Source organism: Micrasema longulum, unplaced genomic scaffold (assembly GCF_059751315.1).
Source record: "Micrasema longulum isolate JH-2025_06_02 unplaced genomic scaffold, ASM5975131v1 h1tg000746l, whole genome shotgun sequence".
Taxonomy (NCBI): Eukaryota; Metazoa; Arthropoda; class Insecta; order Trichoptera; family Brachycentridae; genus Micrasema; species Micrasema longulum.
In genome coordinates this window covers 480,328-498,105 of record NW_028277940.1, presented here as the reverse complement: position 1 = coordinate 498,105, position 17,778 = coordinate 480,328, and the positions used below count along the sequence as shown (strand labels likewise).

General features: G+C 31.6%; 1 protein-coding gene across 1 annotated transcript in view; it reads left to right on the top strand.

Annotated features, from left to right (window-relative positions):
* LOC148279208 (uncharacterized) overlaps positions 1-11,170 on the top strand; it is a 64,469-nt gene extending 53,299 nt beyond the window's left edge. Inside the window, exons 4-5 of the mRNA XM_088230310.1 lie at positions 1,575-1,865; positions 9,746-11,170. Of these exons, the coding sequence (XP_088086436.1) occupies positions 1,575-1,865; positions 9,746-9,987 (533 nt within the window). The 3' untranslated portion in view covers positions 9,988-11,170. The remainder of the gene's footprint in view (positions 1-1,574; positions 1,866-9,745) is intronic.
* Positions 11,171-17,778: the final 6,608 nt, after the last annotated feature.

Sequence of the window (17,778 nt, the reverse complement as noted above, 5' to 3'; positions counted from 1 at the left end):
CTATACATGTTTGGAAAATAATTACGTTATTCATCCAAAATGAATTTTTAGAGCATAAAAAATCACCTGAGCACTCAGGTATAATAAATAGACCCGTAAAAGTAGGAATACATTGCTCTCGTGTGTTGTGGAGTGGTGTGTTAGGGAGCCATCTGGCGTGTATCGTTTATATGGATAGTGGGTGTTGTGTCGAGGCGCTTCATTTGAAAAAAAAAGAAATAGCACATCACAATACACATGCAATCATTCAAATAAGAAAAAGACGTACATTAGTCTTTATTTCACATTATTTAAATGTTGCTTGTTACCGTAGATACGACACTAGTTGGCAACTGTTGAAATTTTAAAAAAATGTTAACATTTTTTTTTATACCTTCCATAATCGAGAAACTACGAATAACGATAAAAATATGTGAAATAGATTTAGAAAATTTAATTGTATTTTCTAAACCAATATAGATATTTTGGAGAAATGTTCTCATACGTAACTTTAAAAATAAAATTGTAATAAAATATGTCTCCTCAAAAACGCAACATTTTTGGCGTTAACAATTGTCACAATATTCGTGATGATGTTCTATTTAAATTTTAACGCTTACAAACAAAATTTAACCGAATCGTGACGTATTAGGGGAGTGGCCTATGTAATGAGCCGTTTTCACGGGAATTAAAAATCATACGTTGAAAATATTTTTTATGCTACGAATTAAAAAAAATTTTTTTTTTGCTCTACAGTATTTCATAGACCCTTGTTAATTTAACTTAATTGTAGAAAAAAGTTATATATCCCCATTGCATTGCATATACGAATGAAAAAATTCATCTGTTTGGTTTTTCACCGTTGCAGAGCAATTAAATCATTTTTTCATCACACATAAGGGCTTTTTTGTGTAACATCTGGTCTAATCATGGTGAAATGCCATTTTCTTTACGCTTGTAACGTGTCTATTTAATTATGCGTCATTTCACCTCGGTAAACTATTTATTTTTGAGGAGCAAAATAACTTCTCGTAATATAAAATTTAGAATAATTGTATTGTAAAATGTGATATTTGTTTTACTTGTAGTTCAAAAACTACAAAACCCAAAGGGTAAAAAAATTAAGGCACAGCGCTGTGAATGTGGCCTTACTAAGTAGCAACTTTAAAAAAAATCCATGTCGTTTTAGACCTATGTTTATTAAGCATGATTTGCTTTCGCATAAAGTGGACTGACCAGGGCTCCGATTACAATGGAAAGTTAACACTTATCTTAAATTTTATCTACAAAGTAAAATTAAGTTTTCTGAATGAAAAGCAAAATATGCATACATTTTTTTCTGTTAAACATGTTCAATTGAAGGTTACCGACGAAGATACTTTGAATGTTCATGCAAATATACTCACTTTCGTACACAAATATCGGTTTTTCTTAATAGACAGTCGAAGATAACTTTGTTAACTTCCCATTGTAATCGGAGCCCAGATGCTTCAATAAATGTGTAACATCTCTGAACAGAAAATATGAAAGCTGAGACATTAGCTGGGCTTATAACCTGTCAGTGATCACATTATTAAACTGTTATTTGTTCATAGATTATCAAGACAATAACCGCCCCCCTGAAAAACCACAGTCCGAAAATTCAGAAGGATCCAGCAACTTTGGTGGTTTTCTAGACTGGATCCCCGCCGGGGTTATAACACAAGACAGGTGGCCTCAGAGACCACAGCGCCCCCCTCGGCCCCCCAAACCGCAGTTCCCGGGGCACGGGCCCGGGTGGTTTACGGGCTGGTTCAACCAGGGCCCCAACCGGCCTCAGAAGCCCTTCAGACCTTCCAGGCCCCCTCGTCCCACGAGGCCCCCGTGGGGCAACCGCCCTGGTGACAGTAAGACAGTTTCTTATCAAGATTAAGACCGAAATAGGTAAAAATTCTGTACCTAACCTAACCCAAACTGAGCTTGGTAGTCTAACCTAGCGTGCCTACTACTTCAGGTAACAAATTAACCGTATTATACAGTAGATTGATAAACTAAACACTGAGAATTTGAGTAAATGCAGAGACGTTTTAAATAAGGCCACCAATCTTGAAACATCTAGAGCAGTTTGAAGGATACAGTGGCCTTAGTAGCCTTGTAAATTATTTGAAAATAAGCAAGGCAAAAAATATATGAACTTCCGTCCCCAAGTAGGTAATGATTAGACCTCAAGAGACACAAGTCGGCCATTTTCTCGGAAAGCGTATGAAAAACTGGTACCTAAACATTTTTTTTTATTCCTCCCTAAATATTTATTTTAAATAATCAAACTTATATCTAATGAACAATGATTTGAGTTTGTCCAATTTGTTGTAGATAAGAACTGGATTCAACCCCTAGAGACCTGTTAAATTGAACAGTCCAGTTCTTATCTGCAAAAATTTGGACAAACTCAAACCATTGTTGATGAATCCACCTGGTCAAAGAAGTATATGGTGGGGAGAAATGAACAATTTTTTTTTTCTAGAATTTATTACTAAGCCATAGTCATGCGCCCATTTAATGAGATTTCAAAAATCTTCTTGAAGCATTTTTTGGTCAGTTTTTACATTTGAATGGCTTATTACGAGGGCAGTATCGTCTGCGAATTGGAAGCAATTCGAAAATTTTCCATGGTTTTCCATGGAATTACAATATATTAAGTAATGAATCGGTCCGAAGACTGATCCTTGAGCTGTTCCCATAGACACAACTCTTTTATTACTAAAATTTTCTCCAACTTTTACTTTCATGCAACGATTTTTAGGTAATTTTCCATAATTTTACTATATTCACTTCATTACTTCATTCTCCTATATCCACATATACTTCTTTAATGGTGTAATTGGGACTTTTTTCATTTTCTCCGTTTCTGTTATAATTAAATTGATTGTATAAAATAATACCTTAAAAAACAGATCAGGTTTTATTAAAAAGTACTCATTTTAGTTTTCATCTTCGCACCTAACTTTTAAATTTTATTTTTTTATTTTATTTATAAATCATATTATAAACAAAGTATTCTATATTATACAAGTAGTAATTACATTCCCAGTAGTTACAACAACTCAATTCGGGACATAATATTAACATTAAGAAAATAACACATATTGAGAACAACAAAGAAACAAAGCAAGTTTAGCACCTTTATAACTAAATATACAACAATAATATAAACGCCTAAAACCTTTTCTTATACAAGCAGAATAAATATACATAAAAAAACGCTTTTATTTCACATGTCATGCAGATGATGCTGCCATAGTGATGATGAGAACATATCCATCTCAGTTAGTAAATATCTGGATGCCTAAGAAATGTCGTATAGTACAATGAACACATGATTATTGGAGACATAATTCGGATATACAAAACGTGTGTCTGACCAAATCATGGTGTATACAACAGAGGCGAGGATAGATAGAGAGAAAATAAAAAAGACGAAAAAAACCAAGAAGAAAAACTAAATTGAAAAACCAAATAACTGCTCAGAACATCAGAGATGAAAGTACTAAAGGCAATCGCAGGGAAACCCAAAAGAGGCAGAATCTAGAGTCAAGGAGTTAGACGGATTTGCGATACGCATTGCATAGTAAATAGATTATGGAGAGATTACGTCAGTAATTCCATTAATGGACAGCTCCAAAATCCAAATTGTGAATATGCCTTCAGTAATATCGCTGAAAAGAGGACGATTTCGAAAGGCTTCTAATTTATTTGAAGTTAAGTCATCATCACCATAATTCCATGTCCGCTCCCATGTTGGGCATATGGTGTTCACAAAGAACCTCCAGGCATCCCTGTCGGCTGCCAGCTCCCCATTGTCAACCAAGATCAGGTTCACGTCCCGTAGTCTAGGACGTCAAAAGCCTGATGCCTTGTAAAGTAGGCAAGCGTAGTTGAAGCTCACAATGGTCTTCGACAGTATATGGTTCTGCCAGCCGTATCGCATCCGCTTGATGACAGTTCTCACCAGAGTTTTCTTCGTCCGTTCTCTTATTGCTTAATACAAGATTCTTTCGAGACGTCTATTCTCAAAACTCAGTATTTTGCTGTTTTGGGCCCTAGTAAGGTGCTACGATTCGCATCCGTAGAGGAGAATAGGTTATATGTTGTAGGCGTTATATAGACGGCATTCACTGAGTAAATATTTGATTACCAAACAGCTTTCACACCGCACTCCTTGTTCTTTTTAAAAGCTGTCATTTCCGTAACATAATATATACTCTCAAGAACCCAACCATTTTTTTTAATGATGTTCAAAATTATACGATAAAATGTAGTTGATTGTAAATTGTGACCGACCATTGATACTTCTGAGTAATAATGCGCTACCAGCGCTTAATTACTCCGAGATCGATACCGACCTACAAAAAATATTATATTAATATGATTTCGCTCATATAATCAGCTTAAAGTCAAAGTTTTTATGACATTTATATGTTTGCAATAAAAACATGCATCGACTTTCACAGAAAAATATTTCACATCCGTTTTTTTTACAGAGAAAGCCGTTTGTAGAAACTTCTGGTCACTTGTGTCTTGAAATTATTTTATTGAAATATATAAATATTTTATTGTTGAGTATTTATTTTCCTAAGTATGTAAACAACATGATTTACGTGTTGATAAACTTAGTTAGAAAGATGATAACATCGTGACAGATTGATAATTAAAAAAATTCTGGTATTTGACATAAAATTAAGAATAGTCCAGAAACCGCATACGCGCATCAAACGGAAGGCGACTAAACGACTCTTAAAAGAGTCGTTTTACGTTTTGACCCATTAGTTTCTTTGTAGACGTCGCTCAATACGCAACTCGCGATTTGAATTAAACTATGCCGTATTGTGTCGTTTTAAAGTGTAGAAATACTGCTGGGATCTTAAAGAAATAGGGTGGGATCATATTTCATGTGTAAGTAACAGATGCATTTCTTAAAAATTTTATTATTTTTCCATCTGAAAAATTTCCATCAAATTTGGACCTCTCGGATTAAACAACGCCGTGGTGGACATTTGATCGACATTATCTTTAAAACATCAAATATTCTTTAACATGATATAAAAATATCCGTTTTATGTCAAATAAAATTTGTTTTCTATTTTAAGTTCAAAGTTCATTAATTCAATTACTCTTATTAAATGACCCTTTACTTATCTATTCTGTTGTGTCAATCAATATTTCCGCGTGCACAATAAAATTTTAGAGAATTTAACAAATTGCTTTTTTAAAATACAATTATCTTACATTTGTATTATGATTATATTTTTCACGGTCTGGCAACATTACGCGGTGACTTCACACATGCGCTCGGCGAAAGTGGAGCAATGTGGGGTTTTTTTTGGACACAGTCCGATGAATTCAAATACGATTCTACGCGCCTTCTAGACTAATAATAATAATAGTTATGGATAACTTATATAGCGCCATTTTCGTAATATAATACCTCAAGGGCGCTTTACAAAGTGATTATATAAAGATGTAAATTTAATTTTAACTTTAACTTTTTAATTTAAGAAAAATAATGTACTTTTTCATACTACTTTTCCACCACATGCTAAGAATTTATTCAAATGATTTAGAGAACAAGTGGGTTTTAAGTTTCTTCCGAAACATTACTTCACTCTCACAGTTTCGGATTTCTGCTGGGAGAGCATTCCATGCCGTAGGGCCTGCGACCGCAAATGCACGTTCGCCGAATTTAGTGCGCTGTTTGCGTAGAGGTGTAATAACTTTTCCTTTCGACGTAGATGTAGCTGATCTAAGCGTAAGACGTCTGTCAGCTAGTTCATCTGGAATGCAGAGTTCCCTTAGATATTCCGGGGCAGAGTTGAGCAGTGACTTATACATAAGCCAACAGAGTTTGTATTCCACCCTCTGTGAAAAACGTAGCCAGTGCAATTCCCGAAGTAGTGGAGTGATATGACTGAATTTAGAGATTCCAAAAATAAGTCTCGCTGCGGCATTTAATACAGCCTGCAGGCGAGTCATAGGCGAGTAGGCGAGGACTATTCTTAATTCTTTGGTATTTGGTAACAATATATATTTCTATCGTAGTACCATTTTTTTTGGCAACACAGCCCTACTGATCGCCAATAATAAATGCTTCTAGGGTAATATGTCCCTACCTTCCCGTTTCTTATATTAAAATACGCAGAACGGTACGACCCCATAATTTTCCCGACGGTTTTTAAAGCGTTTTAAACATTTACACATTGCGCTTGCGTATAGTATCTGTGAATAAGCGCATGGTATGACATCGCGCGGTATACTCATTATAAAAATAATCTCTATCTCTCTTGCGCTAAGACGCGCTAATGAGCGTGACAGAGACAACTATTGCTTTATTTGTTGCTAATGATATGGTAATAAAATATACACAGGCTGCTCCTGCGTTCGTTTGAATTTCTCTGCGATTCTAAATAGTAAAAATATAATGATATACATTCAAGGTATGGGTAATTATTAACTATGGATAAAAAACACGGTTTTTAAATATACTCACATTATTTTTTTTTTAAATTTTAATTTTAATTTTGTTTATTAAGAAAAACAACAGCAATACAAAAAAATATACACAACATTATAAAAAAAACATAAAATAAAGCCAAATCAGTTTTCCACATAAATACAATTATAAAAATCCAGTTCAGTTAGATATAATTCTTAGAAGTGCATTTGTGCGAGTTTTTTTTTTGTGTGACGATGCGTGTTAAAAAATTAAAAAATTAATTATTTTATAAATATCTCAGTTAATCTAGTCACGTACGCATATGTCGATTATCTAGTGCTGGCGCGTTCGCAAAACTTACACAAACGCATTTTAAAATGTACGGAATGTTGATTTAAAAAAACCTTAATATTCATTTTTAGTCGAACGGGCTATGTTTTTAAAAAACCTTTTTTGGATGAGAAAATTGTGTAAACCATCAGCTTAGAAAATGTCATACATTTATTTAGTTTTAAACAAGTACACTTTTTATCGAATATTTTGTGTTTATTAAATAACATGTAATTAATACAGAATAAATAAAATGCACTGTACAAGTTATATTTTTGAAAATATATTTATAAACTTATTGATAAACAATTAATCCCATTATTTATGCATTTCAAACAATCTAATATAAAAAATAACTTGTGGTTTGCGTTTTAATTACTGTGTATTGGTTTTATTATAATATGATTCACACAGCTATTAAATAAAAAATGTACCCGTGTAAAAATAAATTAATATACCTAGTTATAACAATATCTTAAAACATTGTTTTTTTTTTATATACACTCTCGCCAACCCATCAGATATTATTAAAAAAGATGGTTAAAATTTAATAAAACCTTTTTAAAATCACCATTCTGTAGATTTTAAATGCTTTTGTGTGAGTATTGTGAATACACCAGCTCTTGATAATCGATTTGTTTATGTATATTATACACCAAGTAAGATAGTTATGTAGGGCATTTCACTAACGAGTAGTATAATTATATTACTATTAAGCGTTGCTAAATCAATGTTTAAAAAAATATTATTTAAAATTTGGTACTATAGTCCTTAAAATATAGCTTGATTAGAATGACATCTGTCAAATTTATTTCATTAGTGATGGGAAATTACTGATCACTGATCAAATCGATTTTATCAGTTTTTTCATGCAATCATGAGACTCTGTTTCCGAAAATTGATATAAAAGCGCAAAAACAAGCCTATCATAGTGTGTGAACACAATTATTCACCAAAAAATAAGACATTTATACTTTTTCATGATAAACATTAAATGAATTATTTTTTTATTCGATCAATTTAACATTGATCAATTTGTCCCATCTCTAACGTTTTTGCAAAATGATGTAACCTTGTAAGAACGTCGTTAATAATTAGGTTTATTTTAGTTTTAAAGCTGATTTGATATATTTATGTTGATTTATTTGTCCAGCAATGTAATAAAAAAATAAATTTACACGCCAGATATGAATAATTTTTCGTGTGACAATATAAATAACTCCTTAGACGTTACTACAAAGTTATGTCGTCAGTTTTTCTGACAACTGTCATTCTAATAATGTTACATTTAAGGACTATAGGTACCCACTGTTTTTATTACAATTAATGTAGTTTATTCAACGACATAAAAATAAGTTTAGTGTTTTTTTTACTAATCATTTTTAACAAAACGTCTTAAAACAATAGTTCTACATTATCTCACAGATTATATAGTACAAGTCATTATCTCTGCTTAAAACTTTTACATAAAACCATGACTAATAAAATATTTTAGTACCTACTTACATTTTTTCAAAAATCATTGAGCGTTCGAATGTTTAATTGACTATATTGTATATTGATGATTTAGTATTTGTCAGTAAACCAAATAAACATACAATTTTTGTTGTGTGAATACGCACACTATAATATTTTACATGGAAACATTCTGCCAAACACACATAAACAAAGGCCCTTAAAGATTTGAATCCTGAATGATAACTTTAACAAGTTTAATGATCTATATGTACGTATATTCTGTAAGAAACGAGTCAATATTTTGTAATACATTTATTTTTTTCACATTGTAAACAATGATTTATAATAAAAACAATGTGACCTCACTGGGGTTACCCGTGCCGAGAACACTTACAAAATATACGGAGAGAAATAACAAAATGTTTAGACAATTTAAAACACTATGTATTTATGTTTATATTTGATTTATATAAGTATACCTCTTAGAATTAAGAAAAGTCCAGAAGGAGCGTGGAATAATATTTGAATACATCGGACTGTATCAAAAAAACTCTCTACTATGCCCCACTTTTGCCGCGCGCATTCGTGATGTCGCCGCGTAATGTTGCACGATGGGAAAAAATATAATCAGAACACAAATGTAAGATAAAAAATAAGCAATCTGTTAATTTCTCTAAAATTTTATTGTGCACGCAGAAATGTTGATTGACACAACATAGGAGATAAGTAAATGATCATTAAATAAAAGTAATTGAATTAATGATCTTTGAACTTAAAATATAAAACAAATTTTATTTTACATAAAACAAATATTTTTATATCATGTTAAATAATATTTGATGTTTTAAAGATTATGTCGGTCATTATGTCAGATTATGTCCACCACAGAGTTGTTTGATCCGAGGTCCAATTTTTATTAGTTCTCTCACTAGATGAGCAAAGTAGGGTAAAAAAAAATGCTAATCTGGCAACACTAACGAAATGCCCATTTTGATTTCTTCGACAATCTGACAGATGTAAAAATAATTTAATTTTTAAGTATTTGCTACTTACACATTCATTTGCTAATTACACATGAAATGTGATACCATCCTGTTTCTTTAAGATCCTAGCAGTATTTCAACACTTTGAAATGACACAACACGGCATAGTTGAATTCAAATCAGGAGTTGCGTACTGAGCGACGTCTAAAAAGAAACTAATGAGTCAAAACGTAAAACCACTTATTTATGAATAGTTTAGTCGCCTTTTGCTTGATGCTCGTATGCGGTTTCTGGACTATTCTTAATTCTATGGTATACCTATATTCGTTTAAAATATGTCATTTATTCTGATGTCATTCTTCAGTTTTATTATTTATATTATTTGTGATATTATGTGGTAGGAAACTGCCCTTCAAAGGTTAAAATATAGTCTTATACTCAGATTTTTCTTTTTATTTTGATTTACCCTTTATTTTATAACATGAATATGAGAAAAGTATTGTAAATTAATTCCATATATTTTCAGATGACATTAAACCAGTTTACGAGCATATCGATGAAGACGTACCGAACCCATTTTGGAAACCTGGAGGAGTAGTTGGTGGGCCCAACAACGACATCGTCGCTGTAACCCAAGACCTCAGCAACTGGTCCAGACCTCCGACTCCTCGTCCCACCAGACCACAGATACCTGGATACCCAAACGACTCCAGAACTAAAACCCCCGGAATACTAGAATCGTTCATAGGACTCATTTTTAAAAGTTAACGGATATTAAAAGGAAGTTTAGTGATAACGGAAATTGTGTTTTGAAAACGTTTCAACGAAAATAAAAATAATGGCTTTTATTTACAAGAGGGAGAGAAAACATTTTGTAGAAGTAATATGAAAGTCTAAGCATTTTACACGACTCATAACCTGTTATGACTGGTTTAAGCTTCACTTTACACTCTGTAACATTCACCATTTGTACATGTTTGAAAATCCATATTTCTTTCAAACCTTCCTTGACTTTTGTGAAGTAAAAGAGCTGAAACTTTTATTTATTTATTTCAATCTTTCATTAGAAAAAAGAGAACTTTGGCGGACTTATTGCTAAAAGCAATATCTTCCAGCCAGCCAAAAAACAGACTGATCAAAAAATGAGTTGGTCAAAAATTTGTACTAAAAAACGAAAATATATCGAGCCATAATCGGCAGAACAACGTAAGCGACAAATAGTGAACTCGCAGGAGGAAGTTTTTTTAAATTTTTGATTCATATATTTTTTTAATAATTCGGTAAATGGGATTTATAATGGTTGATTAATGCCAATACTGAAATGACAGCCAAATTGTTTAAATACCTTCTGCTTTTAAGATAGTGGCGGTAACGCTGTTTTGCCTATAACTCTGACAGTGATGCGATCTAGCGTAACCGCCTACATTGTCGTCGGTTACGTTGTTTTGCTTAGCTTAAAAATAATGTCAATTTATATTTTTTAAGAGTGAAATGATTCGGAGTAATACATATAAAACCATAATTGGGCTATAATTTTGGTTTATTTGTAAATATTGTAATTTTTTTTGCTATAATAGTTATAAATGTTTTTTTTCTTTTAATAAGTATCCTTTAATGTGGCAGGTGAATTTTATAGAGCGATGTTTTTAACACTTATGCAAGGGGCAATAAAGAACACTTTTCCTTAAAAAAAACCGCAGTTCGCCAAAAATGTCGCTTACGTTGTTTTGTCGATTATGGCTCAATATATATAAAGGGATAACATACATGAAAAAAAACCTAATATAATAGAAAATAACAGCTGTTTTTTTAATGGGGAGATGAGGTTGGCACATATTGACTTTAATAAAAGTACATTATGTTTTACAAATCAAAGGATAAGGAATGTGGAATCAGATAATGAGCTTGGAAGGAGAGAGAAAGAGGAATTAAGAAAAGAAAATAAATAAAATACATATTTTTTAAAACGATAAAATACAATGAGGTCAGGATTTTAAGGATATATAGCAGTATTTCGGGCATTTCTTGAAGGTGGCTAGATAAACTGTATTTTTTATATGAAGAGGTAGCCAAAATCTAGCACCTTGAACAGAAAAAGAATAGCTGACAAATAATGTGCTGTCGAGGAATGGAAAGAGTTCTCTCCTGAGAATGAGATTCATCTGGCTGAAAACTCTTTTCATTCTTTATACTTATTTTTGCCATACAGTGCATAAAGTGATCACTTAAACCAGCCAATGACAGATCATAAGCCCAGCCAAATCCCAGACTTCCGTATTTCCTTCTCAAAAATGTTATCCTTCTCTGTTGCAATAAATTTCCATCTTAATTACACCCTAGGGGGTGGAATCCTGCCTTTGTCTAAAAAGATTTGGAGATACTCAAAATATTGACAATCAAAATATTGTTTGATTGAACACGTCATTTTGAACGCGCTATTGGCTCGTCAATATGTATATATATATTTATAAATCGTATAGATTTCAATAAGAAATAATAATAATATTTTATAATAAAAAACATTGATCTTCCATGGTGATCATCATAAGAAAGTAATTAAATAAATAAATAAAAACTAGTGATTTGTATTAATTTATTGAAGTACTGAATAAGATGTAGAAATCAATATTACATTAATTAATAAAAACGTATATTTTTATCACTGGTATTTTGTTACCGCCATTTCGCCTTTCATTGATTATATTATCAATATCTTTAATAACTAGATGAATCTGCTGTCACAAAAATATCGTTTTCATCATAATTCCCTTTCTGCGCCTAATGGTACATAGGGCACTACATTGGTACACCAATCGCGGCGTATTTTGATATTTTTTTTGTTATATGAAGATAAGATCATGATCAAAAATATAACACGGTAAAACTCGAATTATCCTGATTAATGAGTGCCAGACGTTATCTGGATATGCAGAAATCCGGATAATTGGATTGACTATTAAATGTGGAAGTTCAGCCCTACGGGAAATCGTATATCAAAAATGAATTCGAAAATAAGAATATTCAATTGTATTGCGAAGTTTCTTAAAAATATACGAAAAAAATAGTAATAGTGATTTTCATCAAAACGATCTGCTTTATATGACATCACTTGTTCTTCCGAATCAACCATTGATAAGAGAGTTGTGATAGATTTCCGGTTTACGGTAAGTTAACTGACTGACTGATCAGCATAACTGACTAATCAGCAGAACTCAATGAGAAGAAGGGAAAGAGAACTTAAGATGTCACACGTGAAGTAATTTAAAAAATGCAAAACTTAAAAAAATCTCAGCGCTAATAATACGATACATTAAAAAAAAGACTTAGTTTAATAGTCTATTAACAAATCAAAAAAAAACTTTTAAAAACCATAGAAATTTCTCTTTGAGGCAATGTTTTGAAATAAAGCGCAAAATTGACTCAATTGATCAATTCACTTTTTTATTGCTTTTGAAATAATACAGCCAATTGGAATCACATTAAAAACTAATTAAGACACGTACAGTAAACTTAATTGATTTGATAAAGAAAATTGTTTACCCCTTTTTATTTGTTAATATAACATCTCCTTTATTTATATACATAACGATCCGGATGTTTGGCAATCTAGATGACTGGAGTTCGGATAATAATAAAATTGGGTATCTAGAACCAAAAAGTGTTTTTTTTTTTACTAGTGATTGATATTTTTTAATGTAGAAGTTTCTGTGATTCGCTGAAAAATAATGAACATGTGGCGATTTAAAAGACATATTTATAATAAATTTTACCTATAAACGATAAAATTAGATTGAAAAGTATTCCATTTAGTCAATGAGTTGGGATGTAAAATTGTTTCAGCGCCTACAATTTAATTACTATAACAAGTTACAACAGAGATGAAGAACATTTAAGAGAAGGTAATATGGAAGTCCAGGCTTCTACAGGGCTTATGACCTGTCAATGGCTGGTTTAAGTGGCTACTTTACACACTGTGTAACATTCACCTATATTTGAACATCTATAATCCTTCAATTCTTTCATTTGTTGATGTTTGTGAAGTTAAAGAGCTGAAACCTTTATTTATGCGGGTGAGATTCATCTAATTGAATTATAAAAACATAAAGACATACGTACATAACATACGTTTATTTGACATAAACTACTTGACTAAAATTGAGACCTTAAAAATTGTGCACAAAATAACACTGGGAAACATACAAGACGACGACATAATATTAGTCAAAAATGCTGACATACACAAATATAACACCAGACAACAACAACACTATCATATTAAAAAAGCAAAGACAAACACGGGACAGTCAAAAATACTACATAATGGACTTAAACGACCTACCTTACTACTTGAAAACTTTTACTGGAGACAAATTTAAAATCAATCTGAAAAAGCACATGATTACTGAACTAACTAGACTAGACGAGACATAAAATGACTAGACAATATTAAATTTCTAATGTAACCCTAACGGGTTTTAAAAATTGTAAACAAATTTTTAAAAAAATAGATGAATATTATATGAATCTCACCCGCATAAATAAAGGTTTCAGCTCTTTAACTTCACAAACATCGACAGATGAAAGAATTGAAGGAATATAGATGTTCAAATATAGGCAGAATGGTGAATGTTACACAGTGTGTAAAGTGGCCACTTAAACCAGCCATTGACAGGTCATAAGCCCTGTAGATGCCTGGACTTCTATATTACCTTCTCTTAAATGTTCTTCATCTCTGTTGTAATATGTTAATATAAACAGCTCCCCGGGGAGTTGAATCCAGTCCTTGTCTACAAAAATTTGGACAAACTCAAAATATTGTTACTATAAAAAGGTTAATATATTATACTTTAATAATTCCAACAATGCGTAGGTGACTTACACATTAAATTTCATATATTTTGTTATTCACAAAATACCACAAAATCAAGTGGATTAACCTATTTTTTTATTTGTGTGTAAAATAAATGTAAATCCCTATAATTCCATATTAAAAAATAATATTATAACTCATTAGTAATATTTATGTTTTACCTATGTATGTACATGACATTCTAAATTATTAAAATAAAAATATTTTGAAAGGTGCATGGATATAATTAAGAATAGTCCAGAAGGAGCGTAGAATCATATTTGAATACATCGGACTGTGTCCAAAAATCCCCCCACTTTCACCGCGTGTATTCGCGAAGTCACGGCGTAATGTTGCCAAATGGGAAAAAATACAATCATAACACAAATGTAAGGTAAAAAAGAGCAATTTGCAAATTACTCTAAAATTTTATTGTTCACGCGGAAACATTGATTGACACAACAGAGTAGATAAGTAAAGAGTCATTTAATAAGAGTAATTGAATTGATGAACTTTGAACTAAATATGGATATTTTTATGTCATGTTAAATAATATTTGATGTTTTAAAGATAATTTCGGTCAAATGTCCACCACGGCGTTGTTTAATCCGAGGTCCAATTTTCATTAGTTCTCTTATTAGATGAGCACAGTAGGGCAAAAAAATTTACTACCTTGGCAACATTAACGAAATGTCAATTTTGTTTTCTTTGACAATCTGACAGATGGAAAAATAATTCAATTTTTAAGTAATGCATTTGCTACTTACACATGCATTTGCTAATCACACATGAAATGTGATCCCATTCTGTTTCTTTAAGATCCCAGCAGTATTTCTACACTTTAAAATGACACAACACGGCATAGTTAAATTCAAATCGGGAGTTGCGTATTGAGCGACGTCTACAAAGAAACAATGGGTCAAAACATAAAACTACTCTTTTAAGAGTAGTTTAGTTGCCTTTTGTTTGATGCGCGTATGCGGTTTCTGGACTATTCTTAATTCTATGGGTGCTGTTTTTTTTTTTTTATCGGCGTATTTTGGAGCTCATACAATATTATTTTGATATGCACAACGTGTCTGAGCTAATTACATAATATACATACCGTCAAACATGATAATTTTGCCCAGCCATGACAATTTTGCCCACTGCCGAAATCCTTAACAAAATCAAGTTTTAAAGTAAGAAAAGTTACTGGTATCATAAAAATTACATTTAGTAAGTATATTTTGATAGTTCCATGGCTAAACTAAATATTTAGTTTACCACCAGCTTCAGTTGATCACTTGAAATTTGAAGTTAAACTTGAAGGTCTGTTTATGTATATCTACAAATATTGTCAAAACTTTTGTTGATGCGGAGTTTGTGTTGAAAGGAGGCAAGTAAGTTTTATATATTTCATTGCATACATAATAAAGACGCTATAGAACGTATTTCTGTATATCTATTTGAACAAACACAATAGATATTTAAGTTGGCAAAATTGTCTTAGATTTCTTAGCTAGTGTTTTGACAATTTTGCCCACTAGGGTTGTCGCTACATACTACATTGAAAAAACATTACCCGAGAAAGGAGAAAAAAACAAAGTAGAAAATATAAAAGAAAATGAAGTAAATGGTAAAAATATGATTTTAAACGAGGTAACGGGATGTTTTGTTCAAACTGGCCAATAAATCAGATTTTTTGCTAAAGATTTAACAAATAAGATTTAAAAATCTGATGGGGGTTTCAACTCAAATACACGCTGAAAATGACAAGCCAGTTATTCTGTTCATTTAAACTTTTTATACCACACAGCAATTGGTAAACAATCCATCCGATTTTTCTCTGCTATTAGGATCAAAAGATACCTACACCTTATAGAGGAGAACATTGAAAAAAATGTCATAGCGACACGGAAACAAAAGACTTTGATGCCTACTCAGTTGATGAATCAACAGATTTCGAGACTTACGATTGCGACGAATATGAACAGCGTGCCTCCGAATCTTTGGCCAAGGAAAACGAAAAAACAGTGTTTGATCCGCTTGAAATTAATAACGGTGAAGAAGTCGCTTTCGTTTTAGTAAAGTTTAACACTGTTGATACGCAAAATGACAAATATTATGTCAGTTAAGTTATCAGCGCATCAACTACCACAATTTTAATATTGGTATGTCATTTGTAAGACGCAAACGTAATCGAGCTTTGTGTGATCTCAAGTTGAGGATATTGCTGATGTATTTAATTGGAACATAGTGAAATTTCTACCTAAACCTGTAATCTTGCGTCGAGGTTTTCATAAATTCAATGTAAATCTTAAAAACTGAAAGATTGAGTCATTTTCTGTGAGTAAATTAAAAATGGTTTTACAAAAACCAATTTTAATTTTTACAATTCAAAAATAATTTATACCATTTTCAAAAATGTAAGAATATCCAACCACATTTTAGATAGTTTTATTTTTTAAATTTGCCAGCTTTTTGTGAAATTATAAAGACTTATTTTTTTACTTTAAATGTTTTTTTGTATAAATATTTTTAACAGTCTAAAGAAGAAAATAAAACATACAAAATATTATGAATTCTGTACATAAAATACAATTTCAAAGTATCGGTAATCTAGCAAATAATTGCAATTTTTTTTTTCTACATACACATTTAAATTAAAATCGTTTTAGGAGCAAGCTCCCTTAATTACGAAAATCGAAGTGAAATCAGAAGTGAAATGGTTTGTAAGAAAAGAAAATGGTTTATGCATCGTCAAACACGAACAAATTAAAAGGATTAGAGATAAACTCATTTGGTTTTGTTAAAAATCCAATTATGTGCCAACCCTGACCCACAAATCCGCATTGTATAGAAAAGTTGAGGAAATAGTTGACAATTTTGCCCACCGGTTTTTTTCATTGATTTTATAATGGTGATGCCTCAGTGATGCTAGTGTTTAAACATAAACAGTTTTTTTCGCCCAAAAAGTATTAATAAACCGTATGATAAGGATGATAAAACCAAAAATTACAGTTAATTACTAAGTGGGCAAAATTGACAACGAGTGGAGATAATTTTGCCCAGCATGTTTTGTCTTCTAAATTGCATAAATAAAATAAAAGCAAACGTTTTGTACTTGTAAAAATGCTCAGAATAATTAGTATCACCATTCAACAAAATGTTTAGTAGTCCAATACAAAAAAATTATGATTTTGTAAAAGTTTGTTAAAACTGGGCAAAGTTGTCACGTTCGACGGTACCTACATATTAAGTATGTTTTAAAAATGCTATACGTAGGTACCTTTTTTATTTAATACCCCAATGCGAGCGAGGCGCTATTTTTTATCTTCTCGCGGGGATAGAGATGAAAAAAATTCGGAGATTACTCTTTTTTGCATGCGACTACACTTTGCTTCTTGCATTACGGCCACACTAATGATTAAACGTCAAATTAATAAAAATCCCCTAGTTTCTTTCTCCTCTACCCTCGCGAGAAGATTTTAATAGATAATAGATAATAGGGGGAAACTTTCTTTAGATAATCTGAAAACTCGAGTCCCGAATACGCGGCAACTGTCTTTAGACATTTTTGACTTTGCAGTGCTTTACAAATTAATACTTTGATAGGCAAGCAATAGATGGACAAAAAAATTATATGAACATTTCTCTATATGTGACATCTTTGATTTATTCTAATTATTTTATTTGCTTACACCATAAAATATTTACATCAAAGGGGA